Below are 26,540 nucleotides of genomic sequence, written 5' to 3' on the forward strand. Positions count from 1 at the left end.
TCCAGACAGAGAGAGAGAGAGAGAGAGAGAGAGAGAGAGAGAGAGAGAGAGAGAGAGAGAGAGAGAGAGAGATCCAGACAGAGAGAGTCTGTGGTCCAGAGAGAGAGAGAGAGATGAGTCCTGTGGTCCAGACAGACAGAGAGAGAGAGAGAGAGAGAGAGAGAGAGAGAGAGAGAGAGAGAGAGAGAGAGAGAGAGAGGGGAGAGAGAGAGAGAGAGAGAGAGAGATGAGTTTGTGGTCCAGACAGACAGACAGAGAGAGAGAGACAGAGAGAGAGAGAGAGAGAGAGATGAGTCTGTGGTCCAGACAGACAGAGAGAGAGAGAGAGAGAGAGAGAGAGAGAGAGAAGAGAGAGAGAGAGAGAGAGAGAGAAGCAAGACAGCTAAGATGAGCCCCTAAAGGATATTCAACTTTTAATGGAAGAACAAAACAGAAGGAAAAGATAACTTCACAAAGGCAACATGAATATACATAGATCCAAAAGGACAAAGATCAACACTTAAATCCAAAGAGAAGAGGGTCTATACAGAGAAAACAAAGTAGCAAGGAGCCAACGGCCGACATCAGCTAAAGAGGCTAACTGCAAATAGAGTGGCCAGGTACTGACGCTAGCTCGACAGAACGTTAGCTACGACAGCTAGCCGGCCCGCTTGGCTCAATATAACGTTAGCTACGACAGCTAGCCGGCCCGCTTGGCTCAATATAACGTTAGCTACAACAGCTAGCTGGCCCGCTTGGCTCAATACAACGTTAGCTACGACAGCTAGCCGGCCCGCTTGGCTCAATATAACGCTAGCTACGACAGCTAGCCGCCCGCTTGGCTCAATATAACGTTAGCTACGACAGCTAACCGGCCCGCTTGGCTCAATATAACGTTAGCTACGATAGCTAGCCGGCCCGCTGGCTCCACATAACGTTAGCCAACATAACGTTAGCCACGATAGCTAGCCGGCCCGAGAGAGAGAGAGAGATATCTCCACGGCGGGAATAGAATAGAGTGCATTAAAAACTCACCAAACGTCTAAGAGGAAGGAGACAACCGTGGAGTTGACGAAGTTCATCTGCCGAACGACCGTCCTCTTCATCTTGGCATAACCTCCAATGCTGCACGTGCTCTCTCTAGGTTAGCTAACGCTAGTTAGCCTTTAGCTAAGCTACTAGCCGACATGGCTATCCCGACTGAACCACACGTTAGCACTCGATATTATAACATAGCTAAAGCTAACTAGCTGTCCCTGCCTTTAGCTAAGCCGACATGGCTAGCCTGACTGAACTTTCTAACATGCAACAACTTTCATCTTCAGTCCATCTGCCGAACGACCGTCCTCTTCGTCTTGGCTGGCAGTGGCATAACCTCCAATGCTGCACGCGCGAAATAGTCAGACGCAGCTGATGCACGCCGGCCGACTGTACACATGTAACCCCTCCCTTAGTTGAAACCAATAATATATCTGCTGCAGAGCCTCAGAGCTCCAATAGTGTATCTGCAGAGCCGCAGAGCCAGGAACAAGTCAGACACATTCTACAAACGTGTCTAATGTGAAATATATAAGCATATAAGCAAAACTAGATTTTAGGTCTGTGATGAAAAAGGGCCTCGCGGGAAGGGGGGCCTCGCAAAAAAAAATAAAAAAAAAATAATTTTTTTGTGCAAGGCCCCCCTTCCCGCGAGGCCCTGTGCGACCGCACTGCTCGCACACCCCCTGAGGCGGCCCTGGTTTAACACATTGAGTGCCAGCAGGGGGCGCACAATTTATCGCTTGAATGCCAGCCTTTTTGGACAGATTTTCCGATATTTCATGATTTTTGCGGAGCTATTTCTATATTCTATATTGTGGCTATGTGTCTAATACGCCCGTCGCTTATCAATGACTTGCTTGCAGTCAACATGTACCAAACGGATTGTTTTTTCATCTGTACATTTCCGTTTTATACCGTTTTGAAAAGTGGACGTTTTTGGAAATTACTAGAAGAAAAAAAAGATAGCCATTTATTGGAATACACACAACACGTTGTCATTTTCCGGCTGATTTATGAATCGTTTTCAAATAAACGCTAGATTATCGATAGTATATGTGTACTTATACACGCTAGAGAAGCGGGCTGAAAAATAAATTATCTATGACCTGGTCAGCGCTAACGTCATATACACACACAGGGCCGCCTCAGGGGGTGTGCGAGCAGTGTGGTCGCACAGGGCCTCGCGGGAAGGGGGGCCTCGCACAAAAAAAAATTAAAAAAAATATATTTTTTATTTATTATTTTTTTATTTATTTATTTTTTTTGTGAGGCCCCCCAACCCGCGAGGCCCTTTTTCATCACAGACCTAAAATCTAGTTTTGCTTATATGCTTATATATTTCACATTAGACACGTTTGTAGAATGTGTCTGACTTGTTCCTGGCTCTGAGGCTCTGCAGGCAGCTCTGATGCTCTGCAGGCAGCAGAATTGGTTTCAATGAGGGGAGGGGTTACAGGTAAGGTAGCGTCTGTTGAGTTCATTGTGTGTGTCTGTGTGCGTGCCGGGGGGGGGGGGGGGGGGCGTGAACCGACTCATTGCCAGACGTGAGCGATTCGACTCACGCTCACGGCAATGAATCGGCTCTTATGAACGAGTCGCTCATGACCGACCCATCACTAGCGTCTGACTATTTTGCGCGTGCAGCATTGGAGGTTATGCCAGCCAAGATGAAGAGGACATCGTTCGGCAGATGGACTGAAGATGAAAGTTGTTGCATGTTAGACAGTTCAGTCAGGCTAGCCATCCCGGCTAAAGACAGGGACAGCTAGTTAGCTTTAGCTACGTTATAATATTAAGTGTGGTTCAGTCGGGATATAGCCATGATGATGTCGGCTAGTAGCTAGCTTAGCTAAAGGCTAACTAGCGTTAGCTAACCTAGAGACAGCGCGTGCAGCATTGTTATGCCAAGATGAAGAGGATGGTCGTTCGGCAGATGAACTTCGTCAACTCCACGCGGTTGTGTGGTGGATTTTGACGTCTCTAGGGATGGTTAAATGAAATACAGAGACAAGAGATTGGCCTTAAATCAGAGTGCAAACCACCAGGTTCTCCACGGACATCCAGCAGCCTAAAACAGTGTCACACTGCGAATTAGGCATTCTGAAATAATCAAACAGGAGCAGAAAGAGACTCACGTTAAATGAATACAATACAGGTTTATTGGAAAAGAAAATAATACAGTACGCCCATACGGACGGACTTTCAGTCTGTCAGAGTGCATATTCACAGGTCTGTCAGAGTGAAAGTGACAAAAAGCAAAGTGTCATGTGTTTTAACACAGTGGAATAGAGACGCCTTGCTCGTCTCTGATTGGGTTGGCTTTATATGGTCATTTAGGGAGTCAAATGGAATGGGCTCGCTGCGGCCTTGGATGCAAGCGTTATCTGGCCTGTTCTGAATAATAGAATGGATATAGTGTTTTAACAGTTTTTGAGAGAAGGATAACATGACTTCACGATCAACCCTGTGGGAGGAGGGAAGGAGGAGGAGGAGGTGAAGGAGGAGGTGGGAGATGAGGAGGGAAGGAGGAGGAGGATAAGGTGGAGGAGGAGGGAAGGAGGAGGAGGAGGTGGAGGAGGGAAGGTGGAGGAGGAAAGGTGGAGGAGGAGGGGATGTGAAATTACCCTTCACAGTTGTCTCCATCCTCTTGGACGTTTGGTGAGTTTTTAATGCACTCTATTCTATTCCCGCCGTGGATATCTCTCTCTCTCTCTCTCCCTCTCTCTGGAGCCAAACGGGCCGACTAGCTGTTGTAGTACTAGTAGCTAACGGTGTGTGGCCTGGTGTCAGCACCTGTATTGCTTTTCTCACGTTGTACAGTTTTTCAGTGGTAGCCGCATAGCTTGCTTCTGCGTTAGCTAATGGTTAGCGATAGCCGGGTTGAGCTAACTGTTAGCCAGTTAGCTGTTTAGCTACGACGTTAGCTGCCGGCTGCGCTCGGCTGGGAAGTTAGTTTGATGCTATCAGTTAGCCTAGAGTTAGCTGTTAGCTTGTGCTACGACCATTGACATTAGCCGTGAGAATAGCAGGGGGCCCTGGCACTCTGACTACGACATCATCTTTGACAGAAGATGTAGTCGGGCCTGCACCATGACAAGGCTCCGGCCATAGCTTCTTTTTGTCCCGCCAGCGAGAGGCCTTTCGTCAACGTGGAGACCTGTGTTGCGGCCTTTTGCCCTGCGTTCCTTGGTGCAGGTAAGATGTCCATTGGACATTACCCCACTCTTCCTTCCTTCCCCTCCCGAATGTTTTGTTAATAACGATGTTTTTTTCCAGGCAAAACATATGTTACTTCACAACATTTGGAGATACGACATGTGCTGTGTGTGAATTGTCTTGGTCGTTTGTGTAGCTTGGGTAGCGTTGGCCAAAGCTGTGTGTGGCCTGGTGTCAGTACCTGGCTACTCTATTTGCAGTTAGCCTATTTAGCTGATGTCGGCCATTGGCTCCTTGCTACTTTGTTTTCTCTGGTATAGACCCTCTTCTCTTTGGATTTAAGTGTTGATCTTTGTCCTTTTGGATCTATGTATATTCATGTTGCCTTTGTGAAGTTATCTTTTCCTTCTGTTTTGTTCTTCCATTAAAAGTTGAATATCCTTTAGGGGCTCATCTTTGCTTATCTCTCTCATACATGCTCTCTCTCTAACACACACACACACGACACACAGACATGCTCTCTCTCTCTAACACACAAACACACATGCTCTCTCTCTCTCTCTCTCTCTCTTTCTCTTTCTAACACACACAGTCTGCCTATGGCGGCCTTTCTCGATGGCTAGGCTGTGCTCGCTGAGTCTGTACCTAGTCAAGGATCTTCAGTCACAGTGCTCAGGTATTCTGCCACTGTGTACTCTCTGTTTAGGGCCAAATAGCATTTCAATTTCTTTCCAATGTGTGTCTCTCTCTCTCTCTGTACACTGTATATTGACTGTAGAACGGGAGCTCTCTCTCGCTCTCTCTCTTGCTATATGTTGACTGTATCATGCCCAGCCTCGGGCAGCGCTATTATTTAAGAATATGTTGACTGTATGAAAAAAAAATATATATATATATATATATATATATATATATATATATCCGCTGTGTCTCTGACTCCCGCTGTAGATCTACCTCTACCCAGATTCGTTGGGTTGAAGAATGAAGCAGAGCTGCGGTATCCGACCCTCCCTCAGAGCATGGACACTCAGGGGCCGCAGTGTGGAGCCGCGTCCGTCTCCACACACTATATATATACCTTTTTGGGGGGGGGGGGGGGGGGGGGGCTCACGTTTAAATCTCGCACAGGGCCTCGCATTTCTCCCAGGCGGCCCTGTACACACATACACACATAGGGGACACGTTGTGGAATATGTGAAAAAAAACATCTGATTACCCCAAGACTGGTAAAATAGATTCCTTACCTCACATCAGATGTTCTGCAAAAAGATTATTCCAATTCCGAATCGCCATTCCAAATATCGATCACGTTTATTGATCCAATGATCCCCATTAACCTCCCATTGACCTCCCATTGACTAAAGCGCTGGCACTCAAGGGGTTATCTGGGCAAAGGGGCGTGGCACCCAATGTGTTAAGGTCCGACATTAAATCATTATAAGAATGGTTTATTCCAACTTCATTCCCAAATGACCATAGAGTTCATTGCATCATTTGTATTAACTACTTGCATGGTCACAGCTACCAATGAATACAAATCTATAATCAATTAACTAGAAACGTTTAAAGTGTGAGTAATGAGTATACATTAGGGGTGTGGACATTTCTCGATTCTAAGATGCATCGCGATGCGGACGTGGACGATTCTGCATCGATGCAGTGACAGAACATAATCGATTATAATTTTTTTTAACTCTCTTGCTAGCTTTTATCTTCTTTTACAATGTATGTAGCGCTTTGGGATATGCTCCACAACTTTAAGGCGAGACACTGCAGGTGAATAGTCAAATATACTTTTTTTGTTGATTTTGAGATTTTGTTATATGTCTTCTATGAAACTAGTGACAATAAAACGTCAATAACACACATTTAGTTGTTTATTTTACATCATTTTGCCTTATTGCATCCATAAATGTGCACATATTTAATGGGGAAGTGCCTCATTTGCATATATAAACATAAATTTCAGAAAACTTGCAATATATTTTTTCTTAGTTTATATGTACATAACAAATTGGGAAAGTTTCATAGTGATATCTATTCAAATATTTGTTGCCTATTAGGGGGTACTACACTGTACTACACTGTTTGTAGCGTGTGTGTAGTTCTGTTCAGTTCAATAACATCATTATTATTATTATTCAGTTATCAGGCATGTGTTTAGGTTGTCTATTACTAATGGTTTGATTAGGTATTGTGTTTGTAAATATCTGTTTAAAAAAAAAAGTATGGCATTTTACAATACAGAACTTTGAAGGCGTTTTCCCAAAAATGAGTTTTAAGAGTTTTTCCTCATACTCTGAGCCAGAAATCTCCACTTCAGTAGCACTCACATACACCAAAACTTCCAGTTCTATTCATATCTATGTTCTGAAGGTATTTACAGAAGGGTTTGTTGATATCGCATTCATACCCTGAATTATATCACATTTTATTCCTAAAAACATGGCGAAATATGGAATTTTACCATAAAAATGGACTGAATGGAGTATTTTCTGATTTATGGAGTGATAAAAAGAGATATCCAAAATCCCCTCTGTAATAACCTTTGGCTCTAATATGTCAACAAAATTAAACTATAATTTTGAAAATGGCTTTATCCAATGTTCAGATTTCTGTCCTGGAATTATATGCAAATTAGTGCATATTTAAGTAGATCATGCCTCATTTGCATATTTAAACATACAATTTCAGAAAACTTGTAATACAAAAAAGTCTTGTCTTAATATAAGTAATCAACTGGGGAAGTTTCATTGTGATATCTATTAGTTAATTTTTTTACCCTATTCACCTGCAGTGTCTCCCCTTAAAGCGCCCTACAAATCAACAGTTTTGTGCTAGTTACTGAAAAATAGTAACTCAGTTACTTTACTAGTTACTTTATTTCAAAAGTAACTCAGTTACTTTACTAGTTACTTACACCCAAAAGTAATGCGTTACTGTGAAAAGTAACTATTTAGTTACTTTAAAAAATATATATTGCTCCCATTAATGCCCTTACAGATTCTTACAGTCAACATCTGTTGATCATTTTGACAGTTTCCACTAATCTCTCTCTCCTAGTATGTCTCTTGCTCTCTGTCTCTCATTCTCCCTCCCCACCCCTTCCTTCCTTCCTCCCTCCCTCCCTCCCTCTCTCTCACACACACACACACACACACACACACGACATTGCAACTTTAGATTGAATCTGGGCTTGAAGTGTAGAGCATTTTTTCTCTCTCTCTCTCTCTCTCTCTCTCTCTCTCTCTCTCTCTACAATATCTTACTCGCGGTCTCTCGTTCTCTCCCACTCTCTCTCTTTCTCCCTCCCTCTCTCCCTCTCTCTCTCTCTCAATCTCTCCCTCTCTTTCTGAATGCACACACACAACACAAATACATACACACACGTGGTTGCCTGTATGAGGTCTGGTTTGATGAAGAATATTGAGAGATGGCTCTGAGCCCCCTTCCTGGTAACATAATCAATGAGAATGAGAATGAGAATGAGAGAGAGAGAGAGAGAGAGAGAGAGAGAGAGAGAGAGAGAGGAGAGAGAGAGAGAGAGAGAGAGAGATAGAGATAGAGAGAGAGAGAGAGAGAGGCCCCATCATCACAGAGCTTAGGTTCTAGGTTGAAAATAAGTGCACGCTAGGTTGAATGAGGCCTTGATGTCGCCGTTGGAACGTTTCATTATAAGCGCCTTGCAAGTTGCAACGTTGGTTAAGATATGAAAATACTTGCCAGTAGTGTAAGGATGCATTAGCCATTAGCTAGCTTATTTACAGAGACTTGTGGTTGTGGTGGAGGTTGTAGTGTTCAACTTCTGAACGAGCCTGCAAGCTTGATTTCAGCCAGGCAGAAAACGGGTCCAGAAACGAACGTTTTAATCCACACCACAATATGTAAACAAAGGTTTTAACCATCCACAACAGAATACTGCAGTCCAAATGTATTTCCGATGCTTGATTCTTCTCTCAGACCGACGCAATGTCTTGAAACTATTGTTTATTGGCGACACGTGTGTAGTAGCAGTGTGTAAACAAACACGCCCACAACATGTCTCCTGCACTCTCCGCACACAGGAGTAAGGACTGATCGCTATCGCTCGCTACCAACCTACATACAAATAACGCAGTAACGCAGTAACGCAGTAACAAACCATTTAGTAACAGTAACGGAGTTACTGCATTTAAAAAGTAATGCGTTAGGTTAGAGTACTAGTTACTGCCAAAAGTAACAGTGTTACTGTAACGCGTTAGTCCCAACACTGCAAATCAAATATATTATTATTATTATTACTGTATTATTAAAGCTAGTGCTCTGGTCATACATCCACTCAACTCATAGAAAATACAGCATCAGGCTATTCTAAAAGTGATACTGATACTAATAAAAAAGAGTATTGAACCATTTTTAACAGCTGGGTAGTATCTGTATCATGCAACACTAGTAAAGACATTTATTTTGACATTCTGATTTAAGAACTTTCTAAATAAAAGTAAATGTATCTGACTGCTTGTATTAATTGATGAAAAAGTAGCCATGTGCAGTCATATAGATTATAAAATTGAGGATGTAATATTAATATATATAATATATTATATATATTATATATAATATATAATATATTATTGAGCTGCATCGAGATGCATCGTAGAATCGAATCGAATCGTGGACAGCAGCTGAATCGTAATCGAATCGTGAGGCCAGTGAAGATTCACAGCTCTAGTATACACTAGCCCCCCCTCGAGTCACCTTCTTCTCCACACTGCCCTCCAGGTGTCTGAAGGCACTCCTCTCCCCTGGGATCCAGGGGACGGAGACGGACGCGGCTCCACACTGCGGCCCCTGAGTGTCCATGCTCTGAGGGAGGGTCGGATACCGCAGCTCTGCTTCATTCTTCAACCCAACGAATCTGGGTAGAGGTAGATCTACAGCGGGAGTCAGAGACACAGCGGATATATATATATATATATATATATTTTTTTTTATGTATTTTTTAACACATTCTGTGCCAAAAACAGCTTTTTACATTTCTGGGCGCTGACCGCTGAGTGCCATAAACGTAAAAAGTCGTTTTTGGATCGTTTGATCTTTTTACTTTGATCCCCGCTCTACATAGTTGCCCAGAGCCATCTGCATCATTTAGGCACATCCCGACACAGAACTGCATTCTGATCGACTATCACCAGGTGGCAGTATAGTCCGTGTCTGAACTGCAATGGCTTGGGGGCTGATAGTCAGCTTCACTTTCAGTTTCTCCTCGTGAGTGGCCCCTCCTTCTGCTGGGACAGAAATTCACAGTCCTCGCCTCGGAATTCCGTTGCATAAACGTATTTGACCATCGAAACGACATATACACAAATAGACATATACACTGGTAATCGCGATGGCGATGCGATCACTTGGAATTATTCTTTTGGAATACCTTCTGGCTAAGGTAAGGTACATTCTATGTCTATTTTACCTAATCTGAAACGTGTTTTTCTAACGATCACAGTCCTGTGTTTCACCGGACGAAAAGATAGATAGAAAAGCATGCTCGGCTTGATGAGTTTGTGATGATACATATATACAAGTCATATACCTTTGATATGGGAGTATTCAGGGTTTCAGGGGATCAGCCAGAACAGTTTGGGCTTATTGCACATATCGTGTTTTATCTCGCGATCCATGAAAAAAGACTGTATTATCTTGGAAATGCGCAATGTTTAGCGTGTAATAAACTACAAACTACAGCGTGTGGAAACAAACTATTATTCCCATGCTGGACTACAAGTAATGTTTGTCAAAATGAGCCACACCGTGTCTCTACAGCTATAATACAGAACACACACACAGCTTCGCAAACATAGTGCAACGACCACGGAAACGACTAGAAGGCTGGCATTCTATGGGTAATTTAGAACAAACAGCGTGGCAGTCAAAGTGTTAATGACGGCAGGCAGGGAAGAACGACTAACTCAAACCGGTAGAGCAGGAACGGGCGCAGGCAGGCAGGTTAATCAGGTAACAGAGACAAGCGACCGGGCAAACACTGACAAGGGGAACACGACTGAAAGACACAAGGCGAATAATGGCTAATGGAAAACAGCTGGGGGTGACGACCGATGACGAACAGCGGGGCAGACAGGAGCCAACATGACCACATGTGGGAACGCACTGGGACATCTGCTGGGTCAGGGTGCAAACACAAGGGGGAGAGACAGAGGAACAGGGGCTGGAGGTGGCCACCGTGACGGAGTGACTGAGCTCTTGATAGTCAAAGTAGTGTTAGTTCACAAACCCTACATTTCTATGTCCCGAAATCTTTATCCCGAAGTAGATGATGCAGTGTCACTATTTTATGGAGACTGGTGTACAAGTCCAGCGCAGGCAGTTGATGTACCATGAGCTTTTTCTCGCATCATATTATTTTAATTAGACATAAAATGTTGTCAGCCTTTGTTCTATCCCATGGGTTGGTGATGCGGGGATAGTGCCATGGTGCAGCGCTCCCCTTTAATATGAAAATAAGTGTGGCTATGATATAACCTACAAGCTAACCACCACAGAATTAACCACATCATCAAAACGTCACACCCTGTCCCACGATGCCAGGTTGTCCCTTTCACACAGACGCTGGAGGCGAAACCACCGTGGCAATTTCACCATACCTGAGGATGGCAGAACGCAGCATCAACTTTGACCCCATTCAGCGTTTGTACCTTTCACACAGAATGCCATGTCGGCATAATGGGGTAAGATTCCTGGCTTGAACGGACAGTGTGAAAGGCGCTCTTGTCTCTTCAGCCTTTCAACCATTGTGTAGTGTGATGTGTGCCTGGTGCCAGTGAATGGCAGCCATTGAGCCTGCATAGCCCAAGGTTGGGTGCTACACAGTGGTGGTGAAGGAGGCAATTTCCACCCTACATTGTAAAGCGATTTGAGTGACTAGAAAAGCGCTATATAAATGCAATGATCATTCTCGTTGTGCTACCTAGTTAACTCCTAGTCTCATTGTGCTATCTACATATGCTTTTGTCCTGCATGGATCCAGCATTGTCACATATCCACTACAGTGTCCACTCAACTGAGGTGACTGGTGATGACTGCAATGACTATCGGTTGCTCTTAGTTACATGAGGACAAGAATATTCCCACACCTTTCTTGTAATATACACAAGAAGAATATACAATAGGGCTGTCACTTTTAAATTGAAGTTTGAACCTGGTGAAATATTAAAAGTTTGAACTGTAATGATGTGATCAAATTCAAAACTGGAGCACTGCAGATAATGCTTGGCCCACTAACAAATTAGTTATCTGCTTTCCAGAGTCCCAGAATCACGTTCAAAGTAGTGTGCCTTGCGGGCGGTCGGATGGCGTAGCGGAGATTGCGCTCGTCACCAATGCAAGAGGCTGCGGTCTCGACTCCCGGAGTCAGCATTGCCCTGCGGCTTGGGCCTATCGTCATACTAACTCGTTTGGCTGAGTTAGCGGGAGGGAAGTCGAGGGTGGTAATCTGGCGTTGTGGACAGCGCCAGGCTAGGCGTCTACAGGTCAGGTCTGGGTGCCTGCTCAGCGAAAGGCAGGAAATGGTGAAGGCAGCGTGACCTCCCACGTGTTATGCTTCACCAATGAGAGTCCTCGCTGCCAGGTGAGAAGAGAGCCACTGGCTGTCTCCACATGTGTCGGAGGAAGCATGTGGTGGACTTCAGTAAATTTGAAATGTATTAGAAGGATAAGCCACTTGAGATATGCTATCTCGTTTTCGAGGGGGTCCTTAACACTTTGCATGCCACGCCCGAGATTATTCGGGTTATTACCCCCCGGGTTGAATGCCCAATCACGAGAATATTAGTTTGTTCTCTTTTTTTATAAATTTTTTGCTATCTGAAATCATATTTTATCAACCGTGTCTACCGTTGGAAATTCAGCTACCTCAGGCGCTCAGATGTGAAAAAAGCGCCCCCTATCGTCTCCCAGATGGTAATTCACCCTTTTGGATTGAACTCAATGAAAATGAATGAGAAAAAAAAACCCACACTCCACATTTTACTTCTCACTCATGCAACCGGCGTCTACCAGCTTCATGGGAATATGTGTTTTACAGTATACACAGTGGATCACTAAAAGGAGCGATTTTTTCGAATGGCGATCAGGAATTGGAATAATCCATTTGGATACCATCTGATCTCAGGTAAGGAATCTATGTTACCAGTCTAAGGATAATCAGACCCGTTTTCACGGATATATAAGCTTTTATGTGATTATGTGATATCGCTGTTTGACTGTGCGCGCCGTCAGGAAATAGGAGACTCGATTTTCGGCTCGCCGCAAGAGCGTGCATGCGTACACATATACTATCGATAATCTACCGTTTATTTGAAAACGATTCATAAATAGGCAGAAAAATGACAACGTTCTAGAATATTCCAGGAAAAGGCGATTATCAGGGAATCTCTTCTTTTTTCCGTGAAACCGAGTGCTTTTCAGAATGGTAGAAAACGGAAATGAACCGATAAAAAAACAATCTGCTACGACAATGTTGACTGGAAAATGAGTCTTTGATAAGCGACGGGCAGATTAGACACATAGCCATAATTTAAAACATAGATTAGGCGATATTAACGCTAACATTGAAGTGGCCCTGGGCATTCAAGGGACTAATAATGAATTAAACTTGGGCAGTGAAAGTGTTAAGGGGGGTTCCCTTATACCAACCAGTAGGAGGAACATGCGCACAACAACCAGGTAGGGGAGGGGGGGAATTGGCATAACGACTAAATTGGGATGGGGAGAATAATAGAAAATCAGGTGGAGAAAAAGAGGATTAAAAAAAAAAGTAGTGTGCCTTGTATTTATATTTACATTTAGTCATTTAGCTGACACTTTTATCCAAAGGGACTTACAAGTTCTGTACAACAAGTCAGCAGGAACTCTGGCAGCTAAGGCAGGGCATGTAACATTGTTCGTCAAACAGTGTCGAACCTGAGTGCTACAATCTTGAGTGCATAATAGTATATAGACATATTAGCATAGTAGGTAGTAATATAGGTAAGGTAGATTACTTAGTAGCAAAGTGCATAACAGTATGAAGGTTAGTATATATATTTTTAAATTTCAGATATTGAATGAAGAAGTGTGTTTTTAGTTGATGGTGGAAATGTTCAATCCATCTGTATCCATCTGTTGGACAGTTTACGTTAGGTTCTAATTAAAAATAAACCAACAGAAAGTAATACCTTCCATACATTTTCTATCGGTTCATTGGCAGATCAATGTAGCTACAGCCTTAGTGCATCTCACAAACATACTGTTGCTGGTCTGGACTGGTCCTGAGCTCCTCCCCAGTCGAGCTTTCACTGCTGCAAGGTTTAAATCTGAACAAGATCGCCAAATCATCCACCATCGTTGTGTAATCTGTTGTGTCACTTCTAAAGCCTTCTTTTTCTCCTTCACATGAAGTTAAAACAACTCTACAAGTGAAAGTGAAGGCTACTCTGTACTGCGACTCTGCTGCACAAACCTAGAAATAGCTTGCACAGACCAGTGCAGTCCCTTTCAGTTTATAATGTTGTCCGACTAAGTATTGACAACACTTTAACAATAATTCAATAATATAATATAATGATTAACTCATCCAGTGCCATCGCTTAATGAGCCAGGGGGTGCTAGAACGCCATCGCTTAATCAATGGGGAGACTGCGAGATTTGCGAGTGCTTAAAATATTTCTTTTTTTTACCTACTTTTTCTCCTCCTTTTTCTGTAATTTTTCTCCCATCCCAATTTCCTCTCGTGCCAATTCTCCCTCCCCTGTCCTGATCGTTGCTCGCATGTGCCCCCCACTGGCCGGTCGTAGGGAGGGTAGAAGCCCATCACATGTCCCCTCCGATACATGTGGAGGCAGCCAGCCACTTCTTTTCACCTGCCAGCGCGGACTCTCATTGGCGAGGTGTAACGTGTGGGAGGCTCACACTGCCCCCGCCATCTCCTGTCTTTGCTGTGCAGGCGCCCTGACCGACCTGTAGGAGTCGCTGTTTACAACGACCAGATTACCACCCATCGACTTCCCTCCCGCTGACTCTGCCAATTGAGTCAGTATGACGGCCGGTCCAAGCTGGAGGCAACGCTGACAGCCGGATTCGAGACCGGTGTCTCTTGCGTTGGTGACGAGCACAATGTCCGCTGCGCCACCCAGCCGCTTTAAAATATATCTTATATTATAGCTATGGGTCTAATACACCCGTCGATTGTCAGTGAGTTGCTTCTAGTCAACATGCACAAAACAGATTTCCGTTTTATACTGTTTTGAATATGAGTATAGTTTTGGTGATTCTTAGTAATCCCAGGAAAAGACGCGATAATAGTGTTTTAGTGGAATACACTAAACACGTTGTCATTTTTCGCCTGATTATCGAATCTTCCTGAAATCAACGCTAGATTATCATTATTATCCTTCCTCGTGCATACATGAAATAGCCCTCGTAGCACGGGGCTCCCCCCCCCCCCCCCCACCTCCTGCAGCGTGAACACTTAAGGTAACGCACTTGTGCTTCCGCATTGCTCTGATTGGCCCACTGACCCCACGTGACTCTACGCTCGTTTTCGCCCGCACGCCAGTAATGCAAGCGAGCCTTGTAATGTTAAGCAACCTATTCACGGAAATGTAATGTTAATCGGCGGAATGTACATATTTATCAAAACAACTACCAGATTCACTCTACCAGATTCACTCATAAACGTTATATAACATAACGTTATATGCTGTTATTTCGCGTTTTATTCATAACGTTATATGCTGTTATTTTTTCTTCTATTTACAAATAAGAGCAGCTCTGAAGGCTCGCGGAGATGAACGTTATTTCGATTCATATGAATAGCTAGTTACGTTTATATAGAGATGATAAATTAATTAAACGTAAAAAAAAAATAAAAAATGAAGTGATTCGAACTTGTCACCAACTGACCATAGGCTCCACAGCAAGCTGACGAACGAGTTGAGCTAACCGTCGATGTTAAAACTGAGTGACGAATGTATAATTTACACTTGTGCCAATTGCCTACTTATTATTAAGCTTGGTATTGTGCGAGCGTTGCTAATTAACCTGCGTGGTTATTATTATTAACCTTTGCTGATTAACCTGCTGATTAACCTGCGTGGTTGTTATGTAGGGGGGGATTATGAATGCATAATGCCGCGGCAACCTATTAATATTACCTATGCGACCTATGCGACACATTAAAGATGGCGGCTTTGTGTTTTTCTGGAGAGCTTGCAACAAGTGACGTGTCTACGCTCGGTGCATAGAGCTGCTGCGATTCACAAAGGGAGAGCGCTGGCCAATCAGAGCAATGCGGAAGCACAAGTGCGTTACCTTAAGTGTTCACGCCCTCCTGCACCCAACGGTAAACAGCCACACACACACACACACACAGACAGCTTCGATCGCGGTAGAAAGAAATATCAGATCAACGCAAGATTCCTTACCTGGTCTCTGATGTAATGCAAAAGAAATAATCCAATTATCTGATCGCCATTCCAAATACACATTGCCCAATATTGCATATGAAGGGGGGGGGGATCACCGTCCTGCGCTCCCTCCGTATCCGCTCCAACAGCTGACCCAACAGCTGTACAGGAGGAAAAGCGTACAGAAGACCGGGCGGCCATGGAAAGATCGAGAAGGCATCCACCCCCAAGGGGGGATGATCTGCTCGACTGACCGAGAACCACAAGGGGCACTTGTGAGAGCGTCGGCTCGCAAACAGATCTACCGAGGCCTCCCCGAAGCGATCCCAGATCTGCCTGACTATGTCGGGGAGTTCCCACTCGTCGTAACGAGGACCGCCCCGAGACATCATATCCGCGCCCACATTCTCTGCACCAGGGATGTGGAGCTGCGAGATGCCCATAGCCAAAGTTCGACCACCGCCCGGTGCAGGCGGATGGAACGAGTCCCACCCTGCCTGTTGATATACGCCGCTGCCGTCATACTGTCCGTTCTGACCAGAACGTGCTCGCCTACCACCAGGTGGTCGAACCGTTTGAGGACCAGGAGGACCGCCTTCAATTCCAACACATTGATGTGCGGGGTAGACGGGCCAGCATGGACCTTCGTCCAGCTGCCCCCCACTGCGTTGGTCCGACACGTCCCTCCCCAACCCCTGAGAGAGGCGTCGGTGAAGACTGTGACGTGTGAGCGCCTGCTGCCCATGGGAACCCCAATGGTGAGGATACCCAGCCTCCTCCAATGGGCGAGATTTCCCCATATCGACAAAGGAACCGTCAACCGTTTCCATTTGTCCCTCACCGGATCTATTCCCATAGAGAAAAACCACCTCTGTATCCTCCTCATGAAGAGGAGGCCAAGAGGAACCACCATGTGAGCAGATGCCATCATACCGAGCAGGCGCATCACTTGCAGCGCCGTGACCGTCCCTCCCAGACGGAAACCCCCGAGCGTGTGAAGGATAGACACCCGCCACTGCTGCGAGAGGGTTACAACCATGGGCCTTGACCTCAGCGTCAAGCCCAAGTACTCCACCTGTTGACTGGGAAGAGGCGTACTCTTCTTCCAGTTCACAGCAAAACCCAGCCTGGTGAGGAATTCCACCACCAGCCTGGTATGAGACCTGGCAACCTCTTCCGAACGACTGAGGAGTAGAATGTCATCAAGATAGAATAGAACCCGTATTCCCCGACGACGTAGAGGCTCCAGCGCAGTCGCTACGCACTTGGTGAATGTGCGGGGAGCCAGAGAATAGCCGAACGGCAACCTCTGGTACTCGTACGCTACGCCCTGAAACAGGAACCGCAGGAACTTCCTGTGAGGAGGGAAAATCGGGATGTGAAAATACGCATCCTTCAGGTCTATGGAGGTGAACCAGTCTCCCCTTCTGACAGCAAGCAGAAGGAGTTTGACGGTCAACATCCTGAATGGTCTCGCTACAATCAACCGATTGAACGCGGACAGATCCAGTATAGGTCTGACCCCCCCCCTTTTTCTTGGGCACCAGAAAATAACGGGAGTAGACCCGCTGACTCTGCCAATTGAGTCAGTATGACGGCCGGTCCAAGCTGGAGGCAACGCTGACAGCCGGATTCGAGACCGGTGTCTCTTGCGTTGGTGACGAGCACAATGTCCGCTGCGCCACCCAGCCGCTTTAAAATATATCTTATATTATAGCTATGGGTCTAATACACCCGTCGATTGTCAGTGAGTTGCTTCTAGTCAACATGCACAAAACAGATAGTTTTTTTCATCAGTACATTTCCGTTTTATACTGTTTTGAATATGAGTATAGTTTTGGTGATTCTTAGTAATCCCAGGAAAAGACGCGATAATAGCGTTTTAGTGGAATACACTAAACACGTTGTCATTTTTCGCCTGATTATCGAATCTTCCTGAAATCAACGCTAGATTATCATTATTATCCTTCCTCGTGCATACATGAAATAGCCCTCGTAGCACGGGGCTCCCCCCCCCCCCACCTCCTGCAGCGTGAACACTTAAGGTAACGCACTTGTGCTTCCGCATTGCTCTGATTGGCCCACTGACCCCACGTGACTCTACGCTCGTTTTCGCCCGCACGCCAGTAATGCAAGCAAGCCTTGTAATGTTAAGCGACCTATTCACGGAAATGTAATGTTAATCGGCGGAATGTACATATTTATCAAAACAACTACCAGATTCACTCTACCAGATTCACTCATAAACGTTATATAACATAACGTTATATGCTGTTATTTCGCGTTTTATTCATAACGTTATATGCTGTTATTTTTTCTTCTATTTACAAATAAGAGCAGCTCTGAAGGCTCGCGGAGATGAACGTTATTTCGATTCATATGAATAGCTAGTTACGTTTATATAGAGATGATAAATTAATTAAACGTAAAAAAAAAAAAAAAAAATGAAGTGATTCGAACTTGTCACCAACTGACCATAGGCTCCACAGCAAGCTGACGAACGAGTTGAGCTAACCGTCGATGTTAAAACTGAGTGACGAATGTATAATTTACACTTGTGCCAATTGCCTACTTATTATTAAGCTTGGTATTGTGCGAGCGTTGCTAATTAACCTGCGTGGTTATTATTATTAACCTTTGCTGATTAACCTGCTGATTAACCTGCGTGGTTGTTATGTAGGGGGGGATTATGAATGCATAATGCCGCGGCAACCTATTAATATTACCTATGCGACCTATGCGACACATTAAAGATGGCGGCTTTGTGTTTTTCTGGAGAGCTTGCAACAAGTGACGTGTCTACGCTCTGTGCATAGAGCTGCTGCGATTCACGAAGGGAGAGCGCTGGCCAATCAGAGCAATGCGGAAGCACAATTGCGTTACCTTAAGTGTTCACGCCCTCCTGCACCCAACGGTAAACAGCCACACACACACACACACACAGACAGCTTCGATCGCGGTAGAAAGAAATATCAGATCAACGCAAGATTCCTTACCTGGTCTCTGATGTAATGCAAAAGAAATAATCCAATTATCTGATCGCCATTCCAAATACACATTGCCCAATATTGCATATGAAGGGGGGGGGGGATCACCGTCCTGCGCTCCCTCCGTATCCGCTCCAACAGCTGACCCAACAGCTGTACAGGAGGAAAAGCGTACAGAAGACCGGGCGGCCATGGAAAGATCGAGAAGGCATCCACCCCCAAGGGGGGATGATCTGCTCGACTGACCGAGAACCACAAGGGGCACTTGTGAGAGCGTCGGCTCGCAAACAGATCTACAGAGGCCTCCCCGAAGCGATCCCAGATCTGCCTGACTATGTCGGGGAGTTCCCACTCGTCGTAACGAGGACCGCCCCGAGACATCATATCCGCGCCCACATTCTCTGCACCAGGGATGTGGAGCTGCGAGATGCCCATAGCCAAAGTTCGACCACCGCCCGGTGCAGGCGGATGGAACGAGTCCCACCCTGCCTGTTGATATACGCCGCTGCCGTCATACTGTCCGTTCTGACCAGAACGTGCTCGCCTACCACCAGGTGGTCGAACCGTTTGAGGACCAGGAGGACCGCCTTCAATTCCAACACATTGATGTGCGGGGTAGACGGGCCAGCATGGACCTTCGTCCAGCTGCCCCCCACTGCGTTGGTCTGACACGTCCCTCCCCAACCCCTGAGAGAGGCGTCGGTGAAGACTGTGACGTGTGAGCGCCTGCTGCCCATGGGAACCCCAATGGTGAGGATACCCAGCCTCCTCCAATGGGCGAGATTTCCCCATATCGACAAAGGAACCGTCAACCGTTTCCATTTGTCCCTCACCGGATCTATTCCCATAGAGAAAAACCACCTCTGTATCCTCCTCATGAAGAGGAGGCCAAGAGGAACCACCATGTGAGCAGATGCCATCATACCGAGCAGGCGCATCACTTGCAGCGCCGTGACCGTCCCTCCCAGACGGAAACCCCTGAGCGTGTGAAGGATAGACACCCGCCACTGCTCCGAGAGGGTTACAACCATGGGCCTTGACCTCAGCGTCAAGCCCAAGTACTCCACCTGTTGACTGGGAAGAGGCGTACTCTTCTTCCAGTTCACAGCAAAACCCAGCCTGGTGAGGAATTCCACCACCAGCCTGGTATGAGACCTGGCAACCTCTTCCGAACGACTGAGGAGTAGAATGTCGTCAAGATAGAATAGAACCCGTATTCCCCGACGACGTAGAGGCTCCAGCGCAGTCGCTATGCACTTGGTGAATGTGCGGGGAGCCAGAGAATAGCCGAACGGCAACCTCTGGTACTCGTACGCTACGCCCTGAAACAGGAACCGCAGGAACTTCCTGTGAGGAGGGAAAATCGGGATGTGAAAATACGCATCCTTCAGGTCTATGGAGGTGAACCAGTCTCCCCTTCTGACAGCAAGCAGAAGGAGTTTGACGGTCAACATCCTGAATGGTCTCGCTACAATCAACCGATTGAACGCGGACAGATCCAGTATAGGTCTGACCCCCCCCCTTTTTCTTGGGCACCAGAAAATAACGGGAGTAGACACCTGACATCTCGTCCTCTCTCGGGACCACGATTACGGCCTGCTTCGCCAACAGAGATTGGATCTCGTCGGCCAGGGCTGTCACTGCTTCTGACCCTGACAATAGGGTCGGCACCAAACCTGAGAACGGAGGGTGGGGTTGTGCGAACTGCAAAACAAGCCCCTCCCTCAACGTTCTCTCTATCCACCCCTCCAAACGGCATTCTTGTCGCCATATGTGAAAATAATCCCACAGCGCACCCGCCGTCAACTGACGCTGGGCCGCAAGGAACAGTAGATAGTTGGCCCGGTCCCTCCCGCTGTGCGACGCACCCAAGGGGGGACCCCGACAGAAAGGGCCGGTTTGATACGGGAGAAGCTGTCATCAAACTGGTTGACACACACCCCCCCCCTGAACACCCCTCTAGCGCATGCTGAGGAGTTGTTCTACAGCTAGACACGCAAGGCATGAGGACCCCATGGGCTCCTACACGCCGTAGCCCTGCAGTGATATTGCTATCACCCAAATCACGCTCGCCTCTTCTTTGCAGACCACTGCCGCTCTCACGGGAGTGGGAGGCGTCAGCGTGACACCCCGCCTGGCGAAGGCGAGGCCGGGGTAACCCTTGCTGTGCATTCAACAGAAGAGGCCTCGAGTCCCCCTGCTGACCACTGTAGCTAGTGGCAGCCGTAACACCAGGCGCACCCATCACACAACATGTGGTGCAGGAGCCACGCGACAGCACAACATTCTCACGGACAGACCCAGGCTCAGCCATCAACTGGGTGTCAGCCCCTGTCCCCATGAGAAGTGAAAAGTGGGGCCGCATGCGCTTCAAAGAAGGTTCGCGGCCCGCAGCCAAAGGAAAACGATCAGAGCCCCGCTTCCGTGGGTAACGGAGAGAGGATTGAACGGGGAGCGGGCTGCTCGCGGCAGAATGACGACGGCTTGTTTTATCCAAGCCGAATACACCCAAAATGGCCGATCCCTCGGCCGCCAAGGCTGTCGGCCTTGTGGATCCCCGTTGACTCTCCGCCCAGGGTACCACTGGCGGGGGAAACATGGCCGCCTGTCGAGGGCCTCGCCACAGTCGTTGGCGAGGCCGTGCTCCAACCTCTGGCTGCACAGCGTGAGGCGGTGTGGGACCCAGATCAACAACCGCCTGCGCCTCCACAGAACGACCAAAAAGTCCTTCCGTGGAAAAAGGAGTCGTGAGGAGAGAAAACATATCCTCTTCCCCAAGAGGAGAGTGCTCCAACCAGACATGCCTAATAACAAACGTTGATAGCATCCTAATCCTCCCCGCAGTTATAGCTTGCGACTGAGTCAAGATCTCTATAACACCACAAACATGCAACATGTTTACAATGTCGGCTGGACCCATAGCCCCACTACCCGACGCCAATGTGGATAGGAAAATAGACAGCTGAGCCATAACACTGGCCGCCGCTACAAACCATCCTGCAGCAGTATACCACTCATCCGTCCATACTGCCACCCTCCGAGCCGATTCGCTCTCAAGCATCGGCCAGGTGGGACATCGTTCATCCCCGCCGGGGCACAGGATCAAAGCTACCTGGCTACGTAGCCACGGTACACCCGGCCTGCACCCTGTTGTTAGCCCTTTTACCCGTAAAAAAGGTAAATAAGACTCAGCGAAACCCCCCACATTAGCAACCGACTGACCTTCATCAATGAACCGGGCAAGAGGAGGGAAAAGCGGCAACGTCCCGCGGCGGGGAATATTAGAACAACGACCCATTTCAGCATCAACATTAGCATTAGCAGTAGCATTAGTAGCATTAGTGTAAGCAGCATGCTCCAGGATAGCCAGGAAATCGTCCACTGCAGTGGAACGTTCACCAAGCCACCCCGCCCCTGGCGCCGAAACACACTCCACAGCATTACTAACACCAACATCAATGCCTGATGACACAGGGCCTACCTGTGTACAAGCCGGTTCGATAGCCAAACCTTGCACGCTGCTCCTTGTCCTGCTGCCACCAGACGAGGAAACATCAGAATAGGCCCGACGTGTCGCTGAAACATGCCCGAAGATTCCAGGGGTAAGCAAACCTCCGGTAAACTTTCAACATTACGCAATTTCTCTAATCTTTTCATAGCACTAGTTACATAAGGCGTCTTGCGACCGTTATGATGGAAGCGAAAATAGAGGAAGAGTGTTTGGTGACCATGCCGAGTATCTTATAGAGTACGCCTAAATAGGGGCGGGGCCCGGCAGGTGATGGGCGTATTTTTGTTTTCGTTGATGGAGTACAGTAGGTACATGAGATGAGGTATATCTCGATAGGCTTAAGAGCGGGACGCGATGGCCAAGTACGATAATATAACCTTCTGTGCTGTGGTAGTGAAAGGGTTCATTTGAACTTGCATTTTGCAAAGAAAAGTGACAGCCCTAATAGGGAGGTGTAGTGGTTACGTTATTGCTGTTTCCGGCCGGTCCACCATCTTGAAAACGCAATGTAATTCCCCATTGACCATTTCTAAATAATTTCGTTTAAAACAAATAAAGCATTAACATTTGCATGGTGTACCTTTCTGTGCGTATTCATCCTCAATCTATAGCTCAACATGAAAATATTCGCAATTAATCGTAAAAAAAAGCGCAGAATTGTATTTCAACCAAAAATGCTTAAACAATAATGTTAGTGATAGAAGGGAACTCGTTTTGTGCAAAAATGGAAAGCTTTTCAACATGCATGAGGCAGAATTGTTACAATAGCCGATAATCCATTTACCCAATGATAAATCCCTATATGGGTGGACCTCACGGGCAGTCCAAAGCGACGTCAGACTATACCTCCCTATGTACAATGATATGAGAGGGTGAATCATCAATCACATCTGACTGATGGCTTCCTGAGCCGTGGTGACCTTTGGTACTTTGGAACGGATTTGGCAGGAAAGTGTTAATAGCAATGGGCTTCTTTAACAACTTCTCTCTGAAGTAATGAAACACCGCCAAACATACCCGGGCAAATCATACATGAAGAATTTTTAAATGACTTGTTTTGATGATAATCCATTGATTGGCCACGTGCTAAACCACGGACAAACATGTTTTTTAGAGGGTCCGATTGATTTTGTGTGTGCAAACTTGCAATCAGGGCAAACCCACTTATCCCTTTCCACGCGACTCCCCTTACAGCCAGATTAGACCAAATCCTGGTATGTTAGGATAAGCCCTTGATCCACTTTTCCTCTCTCACAAGACGCCTCCGCCACCCCGAGCAGCGGACTTACTGGTGGTGGTCACACTCTCCAGGCAGACAGGCAGACCAGACTGGGCAGCGGCTAGCAACTTCAGAGCCACGTAGAACTGTGCCGTGCCAAAGTACCCCAGCCTCTTCGCTCCACACACCTCAGTGATCTGTAAGGGGAGACGAGAGTCCATAATAATAATAATAATAATAATAACAACTCTCATTGCATCAGTCAAAGGGCGACGCCTGTTGTGAATGGACAAGTCAATTAAAATCCCAGTGCGGTTTCCAGAGTTTGTTTGTCCAAACAGGTTATGTGAGCCATACAGGGTGGAGCATAATCAGTGTTTTAACTGAGACAGACGTTAGCTTTCTATGCTGTTGCTAATACCTCTCATGTTGTCCCAAAGCAATGTTAGCAGGCCTAGAATATAACTAGCTTCACAAATGAACACCTTTAAGGCTATAAGGTATTATGAAAGTATGGGCGGCTGGGTGGCACAGCAGACATTGCGCTCGTCACCAATGCAAGAGACACCGGGTTCGACTCCGGCTGTCGGCGTTCCCTCCGGCTTGGGCCAGTCGTCATACTAACTCAATTGGCAGAGTTAGCGGGTGGAAGTCGATGGGTGGTAATCTGGACGTTGTGGACAGCGACTCCTACAGGTCGGTTGGGGACGCCTGCACAGCAGAGACAGGAAATGGCGGGGGTAGTGTGAGCCTCCCACACGTTACACCTCGCCAATGAGAGTCCACGCTGGCAGGTGAAACGATGTGACAGGCTGCCTCCTCGTGTATCGGAGGGGACACGTGATGCAAGGCTTCTATCCTCCCTACAACCGGCCAGTGGGGGGCATATGCGAGCAACGTTCAAGACAGGGAAGGGGAGAATTGGCACAGCGGGTAATTGGGATGGGAGAAAAATAGAAAAAGAGGAGAAAAAGTGGATACAAAAAAAAAGGTATTATGAAAGTATTATGAAAAGGGTACAGATCAGCCTGCATATGTCATCTTTTCCACTTGGTATGTGTGTAATGGAAACGGGTCATCTGACAGAACCACCCTGGAAGACATGGAGGCTGCACAGTGTGATCCCTCCCTTTATATAATAACAGAGCCCTTTTGATTGAAGAAAGATGGCGGAGTAAAGAAGCTTATGATTATGCAGGACAGTTCAGGAGAATTCCCCCAAACATATTAGGAATGATTATCTCTCAAAATGACTCTGCTGATCTGTTTAACAAAATAAACAAGCATTTTTTAATTGAGAGTTCACACTTCTAACTTTATACTTTATACATACAGTTCTTAACTGTATGCTGAGTTATTATGCGATATGGAATCCAGCACATCTGGCTGCAGATGTTTTGACTGACTATAAATGGTTCTGTGAATTGTCCTTGTTTTTGTTTTAATGGCTATATGTTTGTTTTTTAAATAGTTTTCGTCTGTAAATGTGAAATTGTAATTGTGCTGCTGCCTATCTTGGCCAGGACACTCTTGTAAAAGAAATGTTTAATCTCAATGAGACTTTTTCCTGGTTAAATAAAGGTTACATTTTTTATTTATTTATTATTATTAAGTATACAGGGAACTGGAAGAGAGTGACATATCATGACATATCTGATCCATTACAAACACTAACAGAACTTTGGATAAACTGCTATTGTTCTTTTCCGCCCAGAAGCTAGTTTAAGTGTTGAGTGATGATAACTGAAACAGGCACATTCATAGAATCCAATCAAAAACAATCCCACGATAACTGGGTTGAAGTAGAAAATGGGTGAAGATGTGCTGATGGTACTAAACTCTCACTGTAGGCCTACAATTAAATCCCATGTTTTACTAAATGAACATTCATCACTAGGGTTGGGCACCGAGAACCGGTTCTGAATTTCGATTCTTAAAAAAAGTAATTTTTATTTTTTTTTACTTAGTTACAGTACAGCAACCAAATTATACTGTATCAAGTCAACTGACAATGTGAATAGTATGAAGAAAATAAAAGATAAAAAAAAAAAAAAAACTCCTGCGAAATAAGATGTGACCTGTTTTGTCCTGCACCTCAAAGAATCGGAATCGAGAATCGTTTAGAACAGGAATCGAAATGGAGAATCGAAATCGGAATCGTTCAAATCCAAACGATGCCCAACCCTATTCATCACACGTTGATTGTGAGGAAGGAACCAGTTAATTCTGAATCTAGTCTACGGAGAGAGCAGAGGTTCTCATTGAGGCGAAGCTGAGGATTATACTGTACTAGAACATTAATCCCATAAATTCTTATAAGCAGCGAATGCCAAAAGATGCACCATCATTTCACTGGCAGCCTTCTGTCCTCCTTCGTCATCTGTCCCGGTGAGGAACTAGGCCCTTGGTACACAGACAGAATCAATATTGTTGTTTACCCAGAAGGAGGAAATACGGCCTCTTGCGAAAATGTCTTACTGCTGAGTCAATTCTGTAACAAGAGTACGGAGGCCATGTTGTTAAGGACAACTGATCCTAAAAAAAGACTGACTTTGTTGAGAGACGCCAGTGGAGTCTGGCAGAACACGGGTCATCAGATAGAGCAAACCTTGTACTCTTCCCCTGGCAACAAAGGATTCAAGTGGATCAACTAATGCTGATGAAGTTATTTCATAAACAAGCAAGATCCAAGAATTCCAGTCAAGGGAAAGTCCAAAACAAAATACTCCCCCCCCCTCCCCCCAGTGCAGCTCAATATAGTACAGAACAGCATAAACGTGCTTCTTCTGGATTCACACAGGAGTGCGAATAGAGAGGAGCGTTCGCTGGTATGTGTGGGGGGAGATATGACATGGGTATGGCTCAGAATGACAGCAGTGCTGTTAATACCCATTGTCTAATGAGGTTGTAGGGGGTAGGGTGGCTCAGATCCCCTTCACCGCTTATTAGAAATTATTTCTGCTTGACCTGCATTGCATTCATTCAACAGCTCCGAGAGCGAGACAAAAGAATCATAACAACTAGTATTTCCCCCTTGCCTACATAGCTGGGCCCGTGCATGGAGTCACTCCGGGGACCCAGTGAAAGGTTTTAGAAGGTCAAGGATCTATCAGTAATGGTGATTTTGGCTAAGGTCACCAGACAAGGACTGTTGGGATTGTTTTTAGTAGCACCAGTGGAGGCCGGAGAGTCAGGTCTATATCCTCAGG

The 26,540-nt window shown here is 46.0% G+C and overlaps 1 protein-coding gene across 1 annotated transcript in view; it reads right to left on the bottom strand.

Annotated features, from left to right (window-relative positions):
* Positions 1-26,540, bottom strand: part of reps2 (RALBP1 associated Eps domain containing 2) — a 75,725-nt gene that overhangs the window by 34,967 nt on the left and 14,218 nt on the right. The window contains 2 exon segments of the mRNA XM_084309311.1: positions 8,914-9,089; positions 23,402-23,528. Of these exon segments, the coding sequence (XP_084165437.1) occupies positions 8,914-9,089; positions 23,402-23,528 (303 nt within the window).

The sequence above is a fragment of the Notolepis coatsorum genome, assembly GCF_963971535.1.
Source record: "Notolepis coatsorum genome assembly, chromosome: 2".
Lineage (NCBI taxonomy): Eukaryota > Metazoa > Chordata > Actinopteri > Aulopiformes > Paralepididae > Notolepis > Notolepis coatsorum.